This window comes from Epinephelus lanceolatus, chromosome 12, assembly GCF_041903045.1.
Source record: "Epinephelus lanceolatus isolate andai-2023 chromosome 12, ASM4190304v1, whole genome shotgun sequence".
In the NCBI taxonomy this organism is placed as follows: Eukaryota; Metazoa; Chordata; class Actinopteri; order Perciformes; family Serranidae; genus Epinephelus; species Epinephelus lanceolatus.
In genome coordinates this window covers 32,689,465-32,711,289 of record NC_135745.1, presented here as the reverse complement: position 1 = coordinate 32,711,289, position 21,825 = coordinate 32,689,465, and the positions used below count along the sequence as shown (strand labels likewise).

The following is a 21,825-nucleotide window of genomic DNA, read 5'->3' as shown; positions in this document are numbered from 1 at the left end:
AAAGGGAAGATTAGATATTGGTCTATAGTTGGCTAACACCTCTGGATCCAGGGTGGGCTTTTTTAGGAGAGGTTTAATTACAGCTACCTTAAAAGACTGTGGTACATAGCCTGTTAATAGGGATATATTGATCATATCTAATATATGAGTGTTAACTAAAGGAAAGACCTCCTTAAGTAGCCTAGTTGGGATGGGGTCTAAGAGACACGTTGATGATTTAGATGAAGAAATCACTGCGGTCAATTCTTGAAGAGAAATTGGGGAGAAGCAATCTAAATATATATTAGATTCTACAGCTGTGTTTGAGGTTAGATAGGTAGGCCTACCATCTGAGGGCAGGAGGTCATGAATTTTGCCTCTAATAGTTAGAATTTTGTCATTAAAAAAGCTCATAAAATCATTACTGCTAAGGGCTAAAGGAATACAAGGCTCAATAGAGCTTTGACTCTCAGTCAGCCTGGCTACAGTGCTGAAAAGAAACCTGGGGTTGTTCTTGTTTTCTTCTATTAATGCTGAGTAATAGTTTGCTCTGGCATTGCGGAGGCCCCTCTTATAAGTTTTGAGACTGTCTGTCCAGATTAAACGAGATTCTTCCAGTTTGGTTAATCGCCAATTCCTTTCAAATTTTCGCGATATTTGTTTTAACCTACGGGTTTGAGAGTTATACCAAGGAGCAAACTTTCTTTGCTTTGTTAACTTCTTTTTAAGAGGAGCTACAGAGTCGAGCGTTGTTCGCAGCGAGCCTACGGCGCTATCAACAAAATGATCAATTTGGGAGAGGTTAAAGTCGGCACGGGAAACCTCTGTTACTGAAGGTATTGGTATTGAATTTAACAACGAAGTAATCTTTTCCTTAAATTTTGTGACAGCACTATCTGATAAACATCTAGTATAGTAACTGTTGCTGAGTGGCGTGTAATCGAGTAAAAAGAAATCAAAAGTAATCAGATAATGATCTGATAGCAAGGGATTCTGTGGAAAGACTTTTAGGTTATCAATTTCAATTTCATACGTCAGAACTAGATCGAGGGTATGGTTAAAACAGTGAGTGGGTTCATGTACACCCTGATTGAAGCCAATGGAGTCTATTAATGAGATAAACGCGGTAGCCAGGGAGTCATTATCAACGTCGACATGAATGTTAAAATCGCCTACAATAATAACTTTATCTGATTTAAGAACTAAACTGGATAAAAACTCTGAGAATTCAGATACAAATTCAGAATACGGGCCAGGAGCACGGTACACTATAACAAATAAAAGTGGCTGCGAGGTTTTCCAGGTCTATGAGAGTATGTTGATATCAGTTCATTTGACATCCTAGGAATTAGATTATAGATAGATACCTATCTATCTATCTAATTCCTAGGATGCCAAATGAACTAATATCATGTTCTATGAGAGTATGTTGCCCCAGTACTAGCGTCCTACAAATGGGGTAATGTCGTTAACGTACACTTAAGTAAGTAACGTAAAGTTACGAATGTTTGGTTTCGGCAAGTACATTTACTGTGGTTAGGTTTAGGAAAAGAAACGTGGCAAGAACATACCTTAAAATGACTCAACATTTGCTTAAAGTTTACACGGTTCCGAACGCATGACTCGGTTTTTGTGACCCATCCACCACCCCAACCTGCCTCCTTACAAGACCGCTCGGGACCGCTTCCTTGCTGCTTCCATTGGTGACGTTCATACAGCCTTCCAAAATACGTTAGATGTGTATGAATTTGGGTGCATTACTTTTCGTAGAAAAACATACGAACAGTTTGTGAGAAAAGTCTGCCTGGGGATATGTAAAAATACAATACATTGCACAACTCCCAATAACATAGCCATACTTGTGGTGTGGTTTCTTTTTGTATGTGAAGACATACATATGTCACAGTGAATAAACATTCTGGTTTCTGTTATCATTTAAGGAAATGATTTATGAAAAGATTTGCCTTAAGGAAATGTTCCCAGAGAAAACTAGGTGGACCGGATCTTGCTGTGTATACAACAGATGCATTGAGAAAATATGTCTGACAAGAACACGTAGACCGAAATATCCCTCCGGCTTTGTTCGGCTTGCCTCACAGACAAACAAGCTTCTCTCACTGGAGCCACCAGGAGCTCAAAGAAAAGCTGCCTTTGTCTTTTAATTTGTCAATCATCTAAGAATAAAGTTGACATCACAGGTATGGCACACAGAGTTTCTGCCCCCCTCTCTCTTATCTCCTTTGATACTGTCAGTATGTTGATTTTATTTTTGCGTGTGTGTTTGTCCGGCTGTGTTTGCTTTGTATCTTCACATGTGTACTTTGTTTGATATATCTGTGTAAGTTGTGTCAGGGTATTCCTCTAAATTACTCTGTTGGCCCTAGTCTTTACAAAAACTGTTGAGCAAACAAATACGGATATCCTCCATGGCACCGCATGACCAGCATTGCATTGTACTTACATGGAGATGTTTTTAGGCCACATTCTCTCCACAGGATGACTCTATATTGAAAAGGATTTGCTAACTAAAGAAAGTGTTCCATCAGCCTGTGGGAGACAAAGTTGATCCAAACATGTATCTCAAGGCAGCCTGCAGTGAGATCCCCGTGTCCAGGCAGAGAGGGGGGCCGAGGCTGGATCGCTGCCCCAGTTCCATCCAGCAGAGGCAGGGGGCTGGAACCAGGGTGCACCCCTCAAGCCCCACCAGCTGCCTTCCAGGAAGCTTCGAAGCCAGCAGACCTCGAGAGCAGCAGAGTTTGGAGCAGCTTCTTCATGTAAACAGCCATTTTTTTCAGGCATCCACCCAGCCTAAAGCCAGCATGGTGTACAGGTAGGATAACGTTCTGAAGAAGGGTGCATGCACTTAAGCATTTGAATAGATTTAGTAGATACATGCCATAGATTCAGACCATGCTGCATTATCTGATAGAGAGCTTATAGACAGAGTTTTAGAGCATGCAAGTTTGACATTACTTACATTTGGATCCTTTTGGCTTATCAAGTTGCTTCTGCTGAATGAACTGCATCTTTTTATGGTCTATTTGAGGGTAAATGTGAATTTTGTTTGAGTCAAATCAGGGTAAACAGCAGCCTGTTTGTCAATTCCCTCCAATTTGTGTCATTTATAAACCACTGAAAGTAAGGATTAAAGTTTAACTCTGCTCAGCAGGCTCCCTGTCCTGTTAAATACCTAATGCTTTCATCATCTCCTGATAAGGGAGAGTCCTTCTTAACACAGCGAGACCCAGCACTAATTCCCATCCGCAATTAGACTTGACGTTTAAGGCACATGAGGCCACCATTAGACATGCTGCTATGTCTTCAGTGGCTTCGGCAGGTTTCAGAACTGCGGGAAGACTGAGGATTTGAATAAGTAATGAAGTATAGAGCTAATGTTTGAGCTGATTGTCATAGCAAAGCAGAAAGAGAGTGAGCTAAGATATATCATTTTTAAAAAACTGGCATTTTTTTCAACAGTCTCTGAACTGTGACCATTTTCAGGAGGTGGGATGGAGGCTGTATTTGGTATAAACAATACTGTGAACCCAGGAGGAGAAATCGATAATTGGACTTGGACTAATTTAACACAGTAAGTCCAATTATCTCTTTCTCTTTATGGGTTCAGAGTATTGTATATGACACCCAATTCTCATTCTACCTCATAACAGATATAATTGTGTGTGTGTGTGTGTGTGTGTGAGGAATAATAAGTGAAAAATAAGAGGGATTCTACTTTGACTATAGCATGAAATTACCTCTTTGCAAAGTGTAAATTGCAGCCCAGTTGCCAGGAAAAAAATTTGGCATTTTACATTTCAGCAAACCTCAGATATGCTACCTGCAGAGGCAAAGCGAAGACAGCCGGACGCGCACAAATAAAATCAACATACTGACAGTATTCAAGGAGATAAAAGAAAGAGGTCTAGAAACTCTGAGTAACTTTTAGGATTTGATCCATGCAGCCGATAACATACAAGATGTCTAGAAGAGCTGCACGATTAAATCATTTTATCCCAATTCAAGTTAATGAAGGGCTAAACCAGAAGTCTCTAGTGCGCTTGCTCTATGAACGACAACTAGAACTAGAAAGCCTTTATTGTCAAGTGGGAATACAACAAAATTAGTTGTGACACTCAAGTGATGCATTTCAACAAAGAACATTCACTGAGGATAAAAATGCAATAAATAAATATGAAAGTATTTTAAGTGCAGCAAAGTGCTACGGGCCAAATAATGAGGGGATCCGGATAATTTTACAGCCGCGAAGTCGAACTTTTTTGGCTTCATGCACCACTGAGCAGCTTTCATAGGAATGAATGGGGCCCTGCCTCCAACACTATATCCAGTTCTTTTTATACACCCATAGGTATGCGACCTACTTATACTGAATATCCACAGTAGTGTTTCTCCCCCACCTGTGAGTTCCCGCTCGGCTCATAGACTTAACATTGTGATGATGTATTGGAATTTTAAAATGTTTTTTGCAGCCCAAGGAAACTTTTACAGATATAAAACCTCCATGAATCAAAAATGCATTATAAAAAGAGTCATAATTGACCTTGTTTGCAGTTTGAGGTGTCATGTCAACAGTTTTATGGACGTCTCTTTTAAAGGTGGTCTAAGGAGATAATGCGTTTTGAGCTGCAGGGGATTCTTTCACTGCATTACTGCAAGTGGCGTTCCTCAGGGTCTGGTACAGACTGAGAGTTGTATCAATCTTCTTATCTAACTCTAGGCAGGAAAGCAAATCTATGACTGTAATAATAACCTAATGAAGTTGATTTGTACATAGCTTTGCCTCTGCATGGCACGAATAAAATGAGATGTCCCAGATATGTTTAATTAAAATGTTTTATTGAAATCAATCATTTCCCTGTGCATTTAGGATGAGCTGTTTGAGTTAGGTACATAGACATTTCATCAATACTACGAACCGCTGAGAGCTTCACCAAACAAACAGCCATGCATCCACTTCCCTCTATCTTTCAATATCCCTGCTATGAGGCCATATGCCTGCTGGGCAGATAAATAAGGTCACTAGGCTTCTGTAGGGGCTGCCACAATAAAGATGTCAGCATTCATCAGTGTCACCACATGCAGTGGTTTCAAACTGAGATGATGTCATGGCAGAAGCTGGCCCGATAATGATGCTGATGGTGATAATGGGAAGTGTCATAATGGTGGTGGTGGAAAAGATGATGATAATGGAAATAGTAGTCATGGGGTGATGATGAGGATGACATGACAATGTAAGCAGATGACAAATTTGATGCTTTCGGTGCTGTTGGTGAAGGATGGTGATGATGACCTTGCATTTTCAGTCAAATCCTTCTCGTATTGTCCATTCCTATCAGATTCAGAGGCAAGTTTCTTAATCAATATTTCATGCATGTTTGCTAGCCCGCAGTGAAATTTGTAGCGGTTAATAACTGTGACCATTATGTCTACACAGAGTCAGTGCCACCCTATTAAGGCAGATTAAACAACCAGTTCATCCTCTGTGGTGTTGTTCGCGTTGTGAATCACAATGACTTGTGCACCGGGTATTATCTGCAGCACAGGGGAAAGAATATGGACTAGGAATGAGGGAGCGTGGCGTGTTAAATTGTGATTTAGAGAGGAGAGATGGGAGAGGAGGATGAGAGGCAGGAGAAAACAGATGGACAGAAGGTGCGAGTGAAAAAAGGGGAATGCAGAGGAAGATACATAGAGAAAGAATTAATCAAGCAGCGAGAGACTGGGACTGCTGCAGCAGTGACGTCACAGACAGCTTTGGAAAGGTTTCCCCCCTTATCATGTCTCATTACTCAACAGGAGGTTAGCGCTGATAAGGAAAACTATCTACTGGGCATTAAATAGCCTTTTTGAACACGAGGGTAAAATGTGCAACACAAAACAATTTCATTTGTCAAGTAGCAGACTGTGAACTGTAATTATGTGACGTGGAATCTTAAGTGGTTAATGTCGGTGAAGGAAATCACTGTTCTTCATAGATGCAGGATTTTGGAGGAACACAGGAGGTGCTTTCAAGCTGACAGATGCTCCACACTGTGGGAAATCCAGGTTCAGGTCAGAGGCATTTATCAGTCTCCTAAGTGCAGCGTCACGGTGGCTCATCTATTTCAATATGCGCATACCTCCGTATGGAGTTTTGTGTCTTAGCAACAGAGTTTCAGAACTCTATTATAGGTTCTTACTGGAGCAATTAAAGCAGGGTGGTTTGCCTCAGGGTAACAGCGTTATCACCCATTGGGGATTCCAGCCGAGAATGTAACAGTTCTAGCTGACGCTTTTGACTGACACACTTTTAAATGGGATCGACATGGAGGAAGTCGTAGCCTTGGAGGTGCTGGTGACATTAAAGGAATGTTTGCAGCTTTGTCCAACTGTGCAGTTACCTCTCCAGAGCGTCATAGAACAATATAATCAAGCCGAAACAGGGTTTACCAGCAGGCAAAAAGGCTATAGAAGATGGAGAAATGGCAACACAATGAGCTGTTGTTTTAGTTTTTCTAAAAGGTTGTGTTTGTGAAAACAGTTGTGTAGATGTGTAATGTTTTCTGGTGGCTCTAGAGGACGCTTTCCAAAATAACCAGGAGACTGGTGTTCAGAACCCGATGAGACCAAATGAACTTTGAGTTATTATAAGGTATGTCGACACCATGTTTATTTTCCTCAACCAACTGTCATAACTTTACTTGCCGAAACTTAACCTACATAACTTGGCGTTGAGTAAGCAACTTTACGCTGAGCACCCAACATCATTCGTGGAGCGCTATTTTGTTAGATGCCATACAAACCATTGTATGAGGATACATTGCTTTTCTAGTCTGGGGAGGAGAGACGTAGACATTCACCAGGCAAAGAAGGGCTCACAAATGACTCTATGGAGTTGCATTATGGGAAATGTACCATCTTTAGATCTTGACCAAGGCGTTATCTCAGGTTCTAAAAAGTGAAGCCAATGCAGAGGTGCTCTGTTCTTTCTAATGGTCAGCAGGGGGCGACTCCACTGGTTGTACAAGCCCATAAGAAAATGTATCTTTTCACTTGAGTTATTACCTCAGTAAACATATTCCTAAGGAGTTTATGGTCTCACTTTCTAGTTTAAAATCTTCTTAAATACAGCATGATAATAATTTTGCAAATTACAAACTCACATTAAGAGTCAAGCAGATGATAAGGTAGGGAATGCTTTAGGGCTACCTTGTAATTGACAAGTCGCTACCACAGCGATGTGGTGAGGCTGGAAATGGGACAGTAGCATAAAGTGCCACGGGGCGGTACATCCAGTAGTACCGATGTGCTGAACATTGAAAATAATAGGGGCATATTATTTTGATTTTTTGATTGTTTCATTCGCTGCCAGTGTGTTTTGGCCATTACAGTTCTTCTAAATAGTCCAGATCTTGAACCACTAAAAGTCAGGATATCTTCCTTTGTTTCAATTTATATATATATATATATATATATATATATATATATATATATATCTTTTTAAACATATGACTCTTGGTAGTCCTTTAAACTCGTTAAAGAAGAATTTTGCTGCTGGAAAGAAGATATTTTTATAAAACTAGGCTGTCTATGCAGCAAAAGGACACAAATACATTTGAAATCAGTGCTGCATGACCAGAGAAAACAGAGGAAGACTGCTGTGGCATTTGCGTTTGCGCAAGAGGTAGAAAACCTACAACTACCAGAATGCAGTGCTTCATATCAGACCAATAAACTGCCCCGGTGGTGGGTGACGTAATGCAAGCTTGGCCGTTTGCTTACAGAAAACAATATGGCGACCGGATAGAAACAAACAATCTCTAATTACAGTTAAAAGGTAAGCTAAAACACGTTTCTGAAAACATTTGAGGCGAGAAATAGGTAACGCATCAACAGAATCTTGGTTTATATTTGTTCAAGACTGCTTAGTTTCAGTTTTATCTAAGTTTGGTCTGAGATTGAGAGGGGCAGGGGGCTCGCTGTCTCAATCTGCTTCTGTGTCAGTGGTGGCCCATATGAAAATGTACAAGTACCACTTGTAGCTGGAGCAACAGCTCTACACTTAGTGGGTTTGAGCCTGAAGATGAGATGGGAGATGTAGGTGTTAATTTATACATACTACTAGGGCTTCGAAAAGTAAGTAAGTTGGCATTGTTTCATCTCTGAAGGTCATGTACCTAAAAGTTGCAATAGTGTTACATTGCACTGAAATTTATAGCGTTCCTGTGCATTACAAGCACTTGAAAAGTCAGGAGAAAAGGTATAAACTCTGGGGCGCCCAGTTGCTCAGTGAGTAGAGCGGGTTCCCCATGTACAAAGGTAGCGTCCTTGCTGGGATGGCCATTGGTTTGATTACAGCCTGTGGCCCTTTGCTGCATGTTGGCCCCTCTCTCTCTCCCTCTTTTAAGCAACAAACTGTCCTGTCATTAAATGCAAAAAGCCCCCAAAAATAATCTTAAAAAAAAGAAAAAGTATAAACTCAAAAACAGAAAATAATCTTTAAAAAAAAAAAACAAGAACAAAAATTTAGATAAAAAAACAAAAATAGTAAAAAAAGAAAAAAAGAAAATAATCTTAAAAAAGAAAATAAAAAACTAAAACAAAACGAACAAAAAATGTAAATAATCTTAAAAAAATAAAGTAAACTGAAAAACAGAAAATAATTGTAAAAAACAATAACAAAAAATTTAAATAATCTTAAAAAGAAAAACCTAAAAAAAAACTAACAGAAAAATCTTTAAAAAAAAAAGAAAAGTTATAAACTTAAAAACAAAAAATAATCTTAAGAAAAAATAAAAATAATCTAAAAAGAAAAAAACGGTATAAACTGAAAACCAAAACAAATCTTAAAAAAAACAATAATAAAAAATAAAAATAATCTAGAAACGGTATAAACTAAAAAACAAAAATAATTTAAAAAAAGAATAACAAAAATCAAAATAATCTTAAAAGAGGAAAACAGAAAAACCAAAAAAAACCCACTAACAAAAAATCTTTAAAAAAAGAAGTTATAAACTTAAAAACAAAAAATAATCTTAAGAAAAAATAACAAAAAATAAAAACAATTAAAAAAAGAATAGGTATAACCTCTAAAAAATAAAAAATCTTAAAAAACAATAACAAACTCGATAACAAAAAAATAATCTTAAAGAAAACCCAACAACAAAAATTTGAAATAACGTTAAAAAAAGAAGCTATAAACTCAAAACCCAAAAATAATCTTAAAAAATAGAAACGGTATAAACTCCACTCAGATGAATTTCATCATACGACATACAGTGTCTCGACATATATAAAAATCACCCCCCTGCTGACCCAGAAAGCAACTTTGGCATCCAAGATGATGGGGCCCTGTCGAACCGATTTTCGCTGTTATCAAATGCAATCACAAAGATGTAAATAAAACTGAGCTGGCCTCGAGGTTCGTGGATGTTCAATGAACCGTGAAATCCTGCATTGTCACATTACTGCTCAGTGGGGGAGGAAAGTAAGATGCTGTGCTGCCTGAATGCTGGTTTATGCTTTATTTCACTGTGCCACTTAACATCTGCTCTGAGATGTCAGTGTCGGTCTCCCTAGGTTCTTCTTTGATGCTGTAATGAAATATAGCCTGTGATTTTTTTACAGAACAAAGCATGAATTAATACATCTTATATGATTGTAAATGTTACTGCACTGTAAAGAGGGACTGCGCTATGATGGCAGACAACAGAAAGAGGTTTTAGCAAGTAAAATGCCTCACAAGTCATCACCAGTGAAGCGAAGCGTGTAGGCTACTGTAATCACCCACCATATGCCACTTTAATATCCAGCCTGAAGTAAACCAACACACACACACGGAGACTCGCATCAGTTCAGCTCCCTTGACTTCCATTCAGAATATACCTCTTCCTCTCTCTCCCTCTCTCTGTGAATGTGTGGCGCCATAGTGAAAAACACTGCAGTTCTTTCAGCCAGTCAGCCAGAGCCAGTAGCCTATACACACTGTCTCTCTCCCTCATTCAGCGCCTGGCTCACTCTCTCTACGCTCAACACACGCTGCTCCTCGCCTCCTCACTGCATCTGTCCTCTTCTTCCCTGAAGTGAGGTACCATGCATCCTGCTTTCTCCTCCTCCTCCTTCTCTTCTCAGCTTGTCTGTCACTATTCCAGGGTCCCTTTATCAAACAGAGCATTCTTGCTGCAAAGCCGGGGACCATAAAAGCGGTGTTGCTCGCTCGAGGACTTTGGAGACGGGACAAGGCTGTTTTGCTGGGTCTGAGGACAGCTGCTGGAAAACGCTGCTGCTGCTGCTGCTGTTGCTGTTGCCGCTTCTGCTGGGATGCAGATCTTTGCGGGGCCTCGGCTTGCTGTGTAACAACGATTCCTCTCAAAGTTGCAGGAGGGCACGCGTCAATCAAGATTCCCATCCTTGTTTCTCAGAGAGCGCTGGCAACTCACTGTGTGTAAGAACACTTGTGTCAGTAAAGATTTGTCTGCGTTTTAAGTGTAAGCGAATGCATTTGTTAATTTGCAAGTGTTTGCTTTTCTGTGAGAGCATGACCTTATTTTTAAGATGTGTGACTGGAGTTGGAGGGTGTCTGTGATTACGTGTGTGTGTGCATGTATCGAAAGCACAGTGTGGTGGTACAGTGTTACTCTCCTCACTCCAGGTGTTTGACTGAAAGGCTTAGCTGTGGCCGGAGGGCGAGAAAGGCTCCCCAGACACCCACAACTCCTCACTGCCCGACAAAGCCTCCGAGACACCCTAAAGAGAAATACGTTAAAAAAAGGAATTAGAGGCAGACTTTGTAAACAGAATCAGATGTAAGCAAGAGGCAAAATTTTTGTTGGAAACGAGATGTGAACAATAGTTTCTGTAGGATGAGGTGAGGAAAACAGGACAGACACAGAAAGGGAAAAATGAGATAGACAGGCAAGAAAAACTAGGGCAGAATTGCTCTCATTCTTCATATTGCCACGTCAAAGCAGCGTAGAGATGTGAGCAGAAGATGTTAAACTGGAGGAAATGGCACGGGAAAAGAAAATACAGAGAGATTTCACAGGTTTTTCTCTCCTGTCTGGTTTAGCTGGACATTTTCCTCGTATCCTGACACCTTTAACCCTCACCCCTCTAACCCTCTGCAACACACACGCTCTCAAGTGCTCTTCCCAGTTGGGCGACTCTTTCAGCAACTCACTCAGTGCCTCTTCTCCTTCATCCTTCCCCCCTCCATCTCCACCCTCTCTCCTATACTCAGGTGACCGGCACAGGAGCCCCGTTTCGACACCTCACACACTGGCCAGGACTGCACTGCTGTTATGTCCGATCTTGACGCAACATCAGCTTGAGATTCTTGAGATCTCATGCTCCCATCATTCCTGCCTGTGATTTCCATATGAGATTCAGCAGCAGCAGGCAGAGCTGGCCTGGACCGCTGACTTTTAACTTCACGTAAGAACAACAAGAACAAAATCTAACTTCAACGGACAGGGGGACAAAGAAAGACTTTTAAGGACTTTAAGGACACAAACAAAGCCTTGTTTGTCTTGGAGCAGCTCTAGTGGCCTTTGCCAACAGCCATGCAGGTGTCCTTTGCATGTACGGACCACGGGCTGAAGGCCCCGCGTAACGGCGAGCACAGCAAGCAGAACGCCACCAGCCCCAACACAGCCAGCCAAGCCCGTGCCCGCTTCCGCACTGTGGCCTTGATAGCTCGCAGCTTGGGCTCCTTCACACACCGCTACCACCACAACCTCAAGGAGTCCACCGCCAAGCTCACTGGCATGAAGTACCGGTACGTAGACTGAGATGGTGGAGACTGTGTGAGAAAGTAAAGTGAGGAAAAAGGAGGGGGTGTATTTAGTTTGAGTTTAATTTTCTCTCCTCTGCCCAGATTATGCTGTGAAAACCTGCCTGAATGTGAGAGAAAGATAAACAGTAACTGAATATGAATGACAACACAATCTCATATGTTAGAACATGATAGAAAAAGACAAGACTACATGAGTTAAAAGAGCCCTGATGGAGACAATGAAGGTATATGTGCAGTGACAGGTGATGAGTGGGACGGTGTGTGATGCAGATGCACATTTACTGACAACTCTATATAATTATAGGCTACCCCAATTAATCGTGTCTGTTGCAAACACGGATCTGGGACAGTTCAGATTCTTTGGAGTGTGATTTAAATGTTTGCAAATGTGATTTGAAGAGAGAGATGAGATGTTTGGTGTGGTTATGACAGATAAATAATAGTTATATCAGAAGCTTTTTTAGTCAGGCATGTTGGTTTAAAACCAAATTACACATGGTGCCCCAGTTTCACCTCAGCTTTATTTTCTATAGCACCGTTAAAAAAATCCTGCCTCACACAGCAACACTGAAACAACACAAACCAAAAAATAATTAATAAAAAATGAATGAACAACATAAAAAATGCAAGACTAAAAATTACAAAAATAAAATATTAAAAATCAACAAATAAGAGTCTATTGAATAAAATAAAATAGAATAAATGCCAGGGATAATAAATAATGCAAAAAAATATTAAAACTTAGTAACTCGGGATACAACATCACCCCAAATTAAAAGCTACATTAAAAAGATCACCTTTTTAAAAATACAGAGAGAGCTTGCGTCTCTAATATCCAGAGGTACCGAGCTGCACAGTTAAGGGGCATAAAAACCGAAGGCACTCTCACCTGGTAACCTTTCTTTCTGGTGTAACTACACCAGAAATAGAAATCATTCCATCACATCATAAAATGACCAATAAATCCAAATAAGATAACCTGTCGCAACAGTATTACCCTGCTAATATCATGGAAATAAGATATTAACCATAATAATCATACAAGTAAGACAGAGATAAGAGAAAAAAATACAAGATTCTCACAATGAAGTGGACCAAAAATGTGGTGCTGAACATCGGTGTCAGCTGTTTGTGTCAAAATCTGTCCATAAAGAGTGGGTTCAAGGAGTTGGGTAGCAAATGTGGGAGCATAGGTGATGCTGCAGTGCAGTGTACCATGAGTGTAGGTTTTCTTTCAGCATTTGGAGGGACACTGCAGTTATCACTTAAAGGTGCCGTATGTAAGAATGTGGCCAAAACGGTTACTGCACTCAAATTCAAAATACTGCCGCGAGTCATGTCCCCCCCCTCCCCTACAGATTCGAGGTTGCTGGACAGCGGCACGCTGGAGACTGATTTGTTTGCCCATGGGCGGCTGCCGTGGCAGGGCCGCGTCACCACGTCCTTGATCTTCAATTATCCAGCGGACCGTTCGAGCAAGTCCGGCTTCTCGGCTGCTAACGCTGCTGCCGGGATACAGCTGAGGAGGAGCCGGCTGCTAATGCTCTGTACTGGGACACTGCTAATGCTGCTTGCCGTGCTGCTAACGTTTGTTTCTCAAAAAAAATCAGTCAGGTCGATGACCCACCTGCACATGGGCTACAATGTATGATCGAAAATGAATAACAGTTGAAAGTATTCGACATGTCCATCCCCGTCTAGCTATGATGCTAGTTAGCCAACTTTGGCTAAAGCTTACCTGTTGAGGAGAAGAGTAGCCACTTCAACATCCAATTTCAAATTCTTCTCCGCTTTCAACCGTCTCCACCGTTCAAAAGCATCTCCTATATAGACCCTCGCTTTGCCTCGAGTTTTGTCTTGGCGTTTTTGGGAATCATAACGAGGTCGTTTGGGTTTAGGCGCACCGTCAGCCATTGTAGCTCAGTTGTAACTGTAACTGATGCTGAGACTCTACTGACTGCGTGACTGGTAGACGGCAGTGGGTGGCGCAACAGGCCAAAACACAAATTCAAAACATAAACATGATTTGCGGACCGTAAAACATTTTTTTAAATACGAATATTCTGGCTGTACTATTGTTGTCAGTGAGATCAGTATGTTATATTAACATTATTCCTTAGTCTCTGTGACATATTAGGAGGATTTTATGACTATTTGCTTTAGATTTCTTACATATAGCTCCTTTAATTTCCTGCATTTTGGTGGTTTATTTTTTAACGTAACAATCTGTGTTTCTTCTGCATCAGTTTACGGTTTAAATGTCTTTAATTTTATCAAACTTAAAGTCCTCTGCTACTTTCATTTTTTCATTTGGGGGGACAGATGCACATGTTATGAATATTGAAGGGGGATGTGTCCCTTGCACTGTGAAAAAGGATTTTTGAGGGTGGGTAGTATATTAGTCAGCAATTGAAATAACAATAATTTGTACGTTGTACCTACTCTAAATATTTGTTAACAGTAACAACTGCAATATGAAAAATATCTTAAAATCCCTGTCCTGCAATGTCCGCATGTATCAGCACCCATTCAGCACAGCTAAAGTCAGTTTCATTAAGGGGACTGGAGAGTGTTGAGCTGCGTTCAAACAATGTATACTTCTCTTTGGCCGCTGTTACTCAGAAGACATGAAGTATTCAGTCGATCATGGTGTGGACAATTAATTGGTCATTTAAAAAAACTGACATGATCAGCGTAGTCACTGAGCGGCAAGGTGGTGCAGTGGTTTGCACTGTTGCCTCTCAGCTGGAAGGTTTTGGGGCTGAGAGTTAATATCATTCACTTTGTTTGACTGTTTAGGTGTGTAATGTCTTATAAATGTTAGGTGTTCTTTAGCTAATAAGTTTTAGTTTGTTAAATGAAATCTGCTCAAATAAATTGTGTGTGAATTGCTACCCCACATTTATTGAGTAGATTCTGATATTATCGTGATACAGAAATAGATAAAAAAACAATTTAATGTGTAGATGACATTATGGATAAGGTAACTCCGCACAGCTCAATAAATCACCTGATACATTCTGTGCATCTACAGCACAGTGTCTCACTGTATCAAAGCTGAGTTTGATCTTTAACGTCTCCTACAAGCTTATTCAAAACCACCAGGATTAGTTTAAGACTCTGACTGCGCAGCATACAGTTCTCAATAACTGTCTGTGACCGTACAGTACATTCTGGAAAGTGTCACACTAAAGCTGAGCAGAGCCGTGCATTGGTGCTCTCGTGTGTGTGTATATGTGTGTGTGGGAGTAGTAACAAGGCTGGGCCAAGTAAACAATGCGCTCTTATCTCAGTGAGTGGGCTCTTAACCCAGACCGCAGGAGCAAAATAGTAGCTTTCACCTCACACTGGAGTAGGTGACATCATCGCTGACAGTGTCAGGATCAAGAGAGACAGAGAGCGAGAGACAGAGGGGATGATGGGGAAGGGGATGGAGTTAGAAGAAATGAAATAACGAAAACAAAAAGGCAGAATTAGAGAGTGAATGTGAGGGAAAACTGGGGCAAGCAGGTCAGTTCACAGAAAAGAGGCAATTAGCAGAATCTCGGCAGATTGGATGCGGAGCAGCTAAATGTGATAAGTGTCTGCTTGTCACACAATCTCATCTCGTTTCCATAACAACATTGAAATGGCCAACTTCAATCTGTTCCCAGCGCCAAACAAGACTTCATTGTGCTAACTGGTTCGGCGCTCACAAAAGATTTTTTTCTTTCCATTAACTGAGAAGATTAATTTTAATATTCTATTGCATTTTTTCATCTCAATCATCTGAACTCTTTCTTTCTTACAGTCACAGATGCAACCAGCAAAGAAGTTTTTTCCCACGCTCGTTTCACTGCTGCTTCTGTTTCCCAGAGAGAGGAACTGGTACTAAAAATGTTGCGGTACTGATGCAGGAGTGATGCAAGGTGCATGGCCTCTAAAATGTGTTTATTTTGGTTTGTAACAAGAGGATTTGCTCGTTCTTGTAGCTCCCTCTAAAAACAGGTGGAGGATGTTAGCAGTAAAGCCTCCTCCAAGCCCGCAACAAATCCCCCGTTTCCACCACGGAGAAGCAAATGTTGGATGAAACATCTTATTTGTAACATCCCCTCTCTGCTCCCTGTTTGTGTGATCATTCCTGTCCTTCTCTCCTCCACTGCTGTATCGCTGTCTCCCTGTTTTTACACACCACTGACCCAGAGCTGTTTAGTTAAAGTAGATGCTCGTGTTGCTCTGGACGCCATCTGACAGGGAAGTAATTAAATCCATGTTGTACAAAGTTTTCTCTGTGTGACAACATATGAGAGCCCTTTTCACAACAAGTGTGTGTGTGTTTGTGGGCGTTTGAATTTGACACGGTGCATTACATACATGAATGCATGTGTGCATGAGATGTGTGTGGTGTTGAGGCTTCACGCTGGGAACATCTGAAGGTGTAGCAAGTTGAAGTAGGAGATGTAGTGTGCAGAGCGAGCGAGCATAAACTAATAATACCACCATCCGCAGTATTTTAGTTGTCATGGCAATATATAGTGTAGCCAAATATAGTGTAGGTCTAATTTTGGCGTCCCCTAGTTGCAACCTTCCACTGCAGTTAGACCTTAAAGATACACACAAGGCCACAAACAGCAACGCGTACAGGCCAAAATATGTGATGTAACAAAACATGCTGTTGTTGCTGGCCTCACAAACTGTGCAGATTATTTCTGGTATCTGGTAGGGAGCCCCTGCTTGCCTGCATTGAAGTTCATAACGGTCATTAGGCAGCAGAAGGCCTTTTGACAGTCCAGGAGGTTTGGGGAAGATTCCACGTGGTTGGTTTAGAGCTGCGCTGCAGATGGGCATGCAAAAATCCCTTCTGTCGGTTCCTTCGGATGCAGGTTTATCAGCGGCCAGCAGAGAGAGGGAGGCTCTTTCTGCTGTGTGTACATCTGTGTGTTGACAGTGTGAGTAATGCACAGAGCAGCCATATAAAGTGTGTTTATTTTTTGGTGGGGGGTGCACATGTAATAGCCAGTTTGCATCAGAAATAAGGGCTTGGCAAGATGGTGTGTCAATTTTCTGCATTTATTTTCTGCTACTGTAATCAAACTGTGGATTTTTATAATGTCTCTGTAAAATCTGACAAGTTGATCTTACTTTTAAAAAATCTAGGAAACTTTTAACTCATGCCCCAGTGCGTAGAATTTAGGGGCATCTGTTGACAGAAATTGTATATAATATTCATAACTGTTTTTATTAGATTCTAATCACCTGAAACTAAGAATAATGTTTTTTTTATTGCCTTCAAGTGAGCTGTTAATCTAAATACGGAGCAGGTTCTTTTCCACGGAGGAGGACTTTTATAATGTTGTTCTGCAGTAGCCTCGAATGGACAAACCAAACTCTGTCTCTAGATTGAGCCATTTGCATTTTCGCATTGGCCACCATAGTTCAACACGCTTGACACATGGTAGTTTGGAAGTACATGGAAGTTTCAGATCTGCAACCTCACCTTTAGATGCCATGAAATCCTGCAACTAGACCTTTAAGACTAATAGTTATTAGGCCTGCCCCCGACTAAGAATTTTCCTTGTCGACCAATAGTCGTCATTTAGGGCCATTAGTCAACTTATCGCCCGCATGTTTACGATATTAATTTGATCATTAAATAACATATTTTGAGCGGAGCAACACAATGGTTTGAGTTGAAGGTGTGAGAAAGAATAGTATCAGTAACATTGTTAACACTGTGCTACATTACAGAGAAATACAAAAGCGTACTAATGAACCTTCATTAATATAGGCCTATATTTTATCTACAAGTGCACGTCACACACTGAGCGAGCCGCCTGTTAATGACGCTGTGGGCTAATGGGCATGTAGCTACTTCCATGTTTCAGATGATACGTCATGTTTGTAGTCGACCAATGAAGATGAGTTTACATATCACCTTGGGTTCGTTCTTCACCTTCTCAAAATGATCCCACACTTTGGATTTCCTGCCCGACATGTTATTAACTAGCAAACTTAACAAGCACCATATAGCCTATTCAGTCCCTCCAGGATCTCGCGGCAAAAAAACCTTGAATTTGCGGCCAATTTTGTCAGAAATTACGATTAAAAATTGGGGCATTTTTATGTGAATTTTTTTTGTGGGAAATTGTGGCAAATGACAAAAATTGCGGCTAATGAAAAAAGGAGAAAATAAATGTGATTTTTTTTAACTACTACCTCCAAAAAAAGTCATGTAATCACTTGCTATAATAATCATACTGAATATTACAAAAATAGCTGAAAATGTTTTTATAGTTCTCTTCTTTAGTTTTGTTTAATTAGTTTCAAAACATGGACTCCAATAATGTTGCAAAAAATCCTGAGTGAATATTGTAGCTCTCAAACCAAATAATGTGACTGTAAAACAACATGTAAGCTACATCTTGTGTAAACATAACATTTTAATAAATTCAACACATATTCACTTTAGTTGTTCTTTTATCTCAGACATGTATTAGGGTGTTACAAACCTTTTTAGGCTTTTAGGCTAAACACATATTGTATGCATTTAAACAGTGCAAATTATTATGTCAATACAGAGCGTTTCTCCATACTGCAATGCCATTAGCGGGATTTTGTGATGCGTCTGATGCACGACAGCTTCCGGTCGGCCAGAAAAACGCGGAAAAATCGCGGAGATTTTTGAAAAATTGCAAGCCCCTGCAAATATTGCGGACTTTCATTGAATTTGCGTTTGCAAGATCACGATTTTCTGGAGGGACCGCCTATTTACCTGAAATCCTGAGTGCAGAGCTGATCTTCTTCCAGGTGCTGTTTATAAGTGTGTAGGCCTATCGTCCGTGGGACAGATGTAAAGCTCTGGGTAGCCCTGCACTAACATGATCAACTTTTCCGTATCTATCAGACTGAATATTTGCAGATGAAGGGAAAGATACCTGTCAGCTGTGATTGGTTTGTAACGTGACTCCTGTCTGACTGCTGAGTGTGGCCTCTTTCTGTATCTATCTTTTCAAATTAAATTCCCACATGGTCCAGTCATATAGGTTTTTATTTATTTATTAATAAATGAAATCTTGCCGTTTAGTGACCTCTCTGGTCGACTAACATTTGGGCAACTATTAGGGGGCAGCCCTAAATTCTAGTTCACGTAAAAAGTTAACATAGCTTAAGACTACTTAGCTTTTTATACATAGTAAGTAAACATGACTTAAAAGTAATAGTTATGTTCACGTACCTTTTTCAAGGCAGTCAGTTTCCTACATTTTGTAAGATCAACTTGTCAGATTTAATAGTGCATAACTTTCACGTAGTGGTACATCAACTACCAAGCAAGATTGTAGTACAGTTTCCTCCTGAGTAATTTCTAAAATCCTTGACAATGCACTTGAGTATTTTTCTGCTTGACCTCTTCGTTTCGATGCCTACCAATGAACAGATACTCCCCCTAAGAGATAGAGTAACTTTTATTCTGCACTGTATGTGGTTCAAACTGGTCATTTCAAGGTATCTCACAGATACCAGTCTTGTTGCACAGTTACACACAGTCAGGCTGAATGAAAGTTTTTTGGAGTTAAACGTCCTGTTTGTTGGTGTGAAGCAGCCCCAGAGCGAATGTCATCAATGCATTCATGGATGACTCTGCTGTGCCTCTAGCTTGATCCTTTTAATTAAAAATAATGTACTTTATTTAATAAACCAATGGGCTATTAAACCTTAAAGCGAAAGTACTGTTGTAAGTGAATCTTGTGTAACACTATCAGTCATGTAAATAGCTGACAGTGGATTTCTTCTGCTCAGATCAGAAGTTTGAAAATGAAAACTCACTGATGACCTGCAGTGTATTATTGGATTCAATTGGAGAGTACTTTGTTACTATATGTTGAGACCTCAAGGACACTATTACAGTAGTTTGGTGGGGAATACACTGCAGATTGTTTCTACATGCATAAGGTCAGCATTTGTCTTCTTCACAAATCATTTAGTGCATTTAGACAAAGTGTATGAAGGCTTGTGTGACTGAAGACGACACAGAGGGCTGCAGTTTTAAACAGCTGCACCGTGTGGACTCATGCAACCTCTGTCTGTTTGTCCACAGACTATAACAGATATTCTGCAGCTGTGGCACTTGCCAGGATGCACCATAAATCCTAATTTGCCTCATTGTTGATCCCCATGTGTTTATGTTTTTGTTTTGTAGTTAACTTTTGAGTATATGTGTGCATGCGCAGGTGCCTGTGTGTGCATACATGCGTGTGTGTTCGCATGACTTCATGCATGCCTGCACTCACAGAGCCCATCACGCTGCTTTCGCTCAGAGACCCGCTGTTTGGCAGTGTGTGTCCAGCTTTTTTTGCCCAGTTTTTCATCCTAAATCAAAAGTCTTCATTACCCTTCAATGAAACGGGCGTATTTTATGTTCTAACATGTTTTACTTTCGTTCATGTCTTAGCCGCCCTGCTGTAATGTGCAGTTCTAATAATATGAGCCAGGGTGTTGCACAACAGGAGCCTGTAGCGTGGAGCTCCACTCTGCCTAAAGACCAAACAAGCCCCCGAGGATGAGATCCGCCCAATCTCTCAGTTAAACAGCCAGGACGTTCTGCATGGATTTTGCATTTTAATTAAAGGTCACAACTAAAATGGTTTTCTGTGAGCATAATGGTTTTATAATAGTGTTGCCTTGCAAAAGCAATTTTAGCTTTTTTTCTTTAAGTGGCTTCTGTAAACAGACCGTAATCGCAAAGATAATTGGAAGAGATAAAAGCAGAAGACAACACCGCTGCATGTGTATAACAGTGGCACTCATGGAATAAATAGACAATAAATTACCAAACCATGCTTGTTGGCTGGAAAAGGTAAAACACCAAGTTACTAATAAAATGCTCTCAGTGGGGCGCTGATCTACGCCACGCAGCCGCCAGAACTGTTCGCAGCCATTTTAGACAACAAGATTTCCACAATGCTTTTCAGAAGCATCACAAAAGCAAATAAAAATACACCCCTCATCTATTATAGACGGAGCCACAGCGCATTGCGCAGAGCAGATCTATTTCTCCCGCTAACAAGCACGTGTGAAATATAGATAGCCTACTATATGATGACATTATGAGGATGAATGTATTTTTTATAAATAAACCACAAATCTTCGATCCGTGTTGTTTAAAACTGGACTTTCAACGGTGTTAACTTTGTCTGTAGGCTACAGCACAACAATGTAGGAAATAACAACCATGAACACAAGTAAAACAAACAAACAAAAAACATTTTACCACATAGCTTTCTTACGTTCTTAAGGCAGAGGCACAAATATCGAGAAGACAGTCAAGGCGGCAGTAGCTCAGTCCATAGGGACTTGGGTTGGGAACCGGAGGGTTGCCTGTTCAAGTCCTTGTCCAGACCAAAATATGGAGTGTGGACTGGTAGCTGGAGGTGCCGAGGTGCCCCTGAGCAAGGCACCAAACCCTCCAACCGCTCAGAGTGCCTGTCATGAGCAGCCCACTCTGACATCTCTCCACTTAGTGCATGTATAGGTCCATTTTGTGCATGTGTGTGTTCGGATTGATTGACAAACAGAGTGAAAAATTGAATTTCCCCTCGGGGATTAATAAAGTATATAAATCAAATTAAAAGATGGCAGCAAAGATAACAGATTATGATATTACACTTAACGTCTCGTGTTGTACCTAACTTTAGCAGATCAAAGCAGATTGGGTGTGGATTAAATCTGCAGATGTTCTGGTTGAAAATAAGTCCAAACTTTTCTCTTGATGTCAGTTTTTGAGCCAAAATGTGGTTTGAAATATACGGTAAGGCTGGTTGTTTTTAGCCCAGCCAATTGACCCTTTACTAAGTCCCACCCCTGGACACAGACTGGCCAATAATAACGTAGCATTTGGCCGGCTCAGACCACAGCTGTGCTCCGTTGACTCTAATGCAGTCGTTTCAGATTTCCTTCATTTTCAAGCTGGTTTTGTGGATTTGGAGCTACATGTTGTCAGTAGTCCGACAGCAGAGGTCCAGGTGCTGGCAGCAGCACGGGGGTGAAGCCAAACACTGTTCATCTGCACACACTGCGAT

At 40.7% G+C, this 21,825-nt stretch overlaps 1 protein-coding gene across 8 annotated transcripts in view; it reads left to right on the top strand.

The window, feature by feature from the left end:
- The first annotated feature begins 2,163 nt into the window (after nucleotides 1-2,163).
- Nucleotides 2,164-21,825, top strand: part of kcnab1b (potassium voltage-gated channel subfamily A regulatory beta subunit 1b) — a 67,667-nt gene continuing 48,005 nt past the window's right edge. The window contains exons 1-3 of one of the 8 annotated variants that reach the window (XM_078173277.1): nucleotides 2,687-2,809; nucleotides 10,128-10,420; nucleotides 11,216-11,752. In XM_078173277.1, coding sequence (XP_078029403.1) covers nucleotides 11,538-11,752 — 215 coding nt within the window. In that variant the 5' untranslated portion in view covers nucleotides 2,687-2,809; nucleotides 10,128-10,420; nucleotides 11,216-11,537. Of the gene's footprint in view, nucleotides 2,810-5,885; nucleotides 6,049-7,574; nucleotides 7,814-9,289; nucleotides 10,421-11,215; nucleotides 11,753-21,825 lie in introns of those variants that run through there. The other 7 variants (XM_033651424.2, XM_078173278.1, XM_078173279.1 and 4 more) reach the window with 7 other exon arrangements.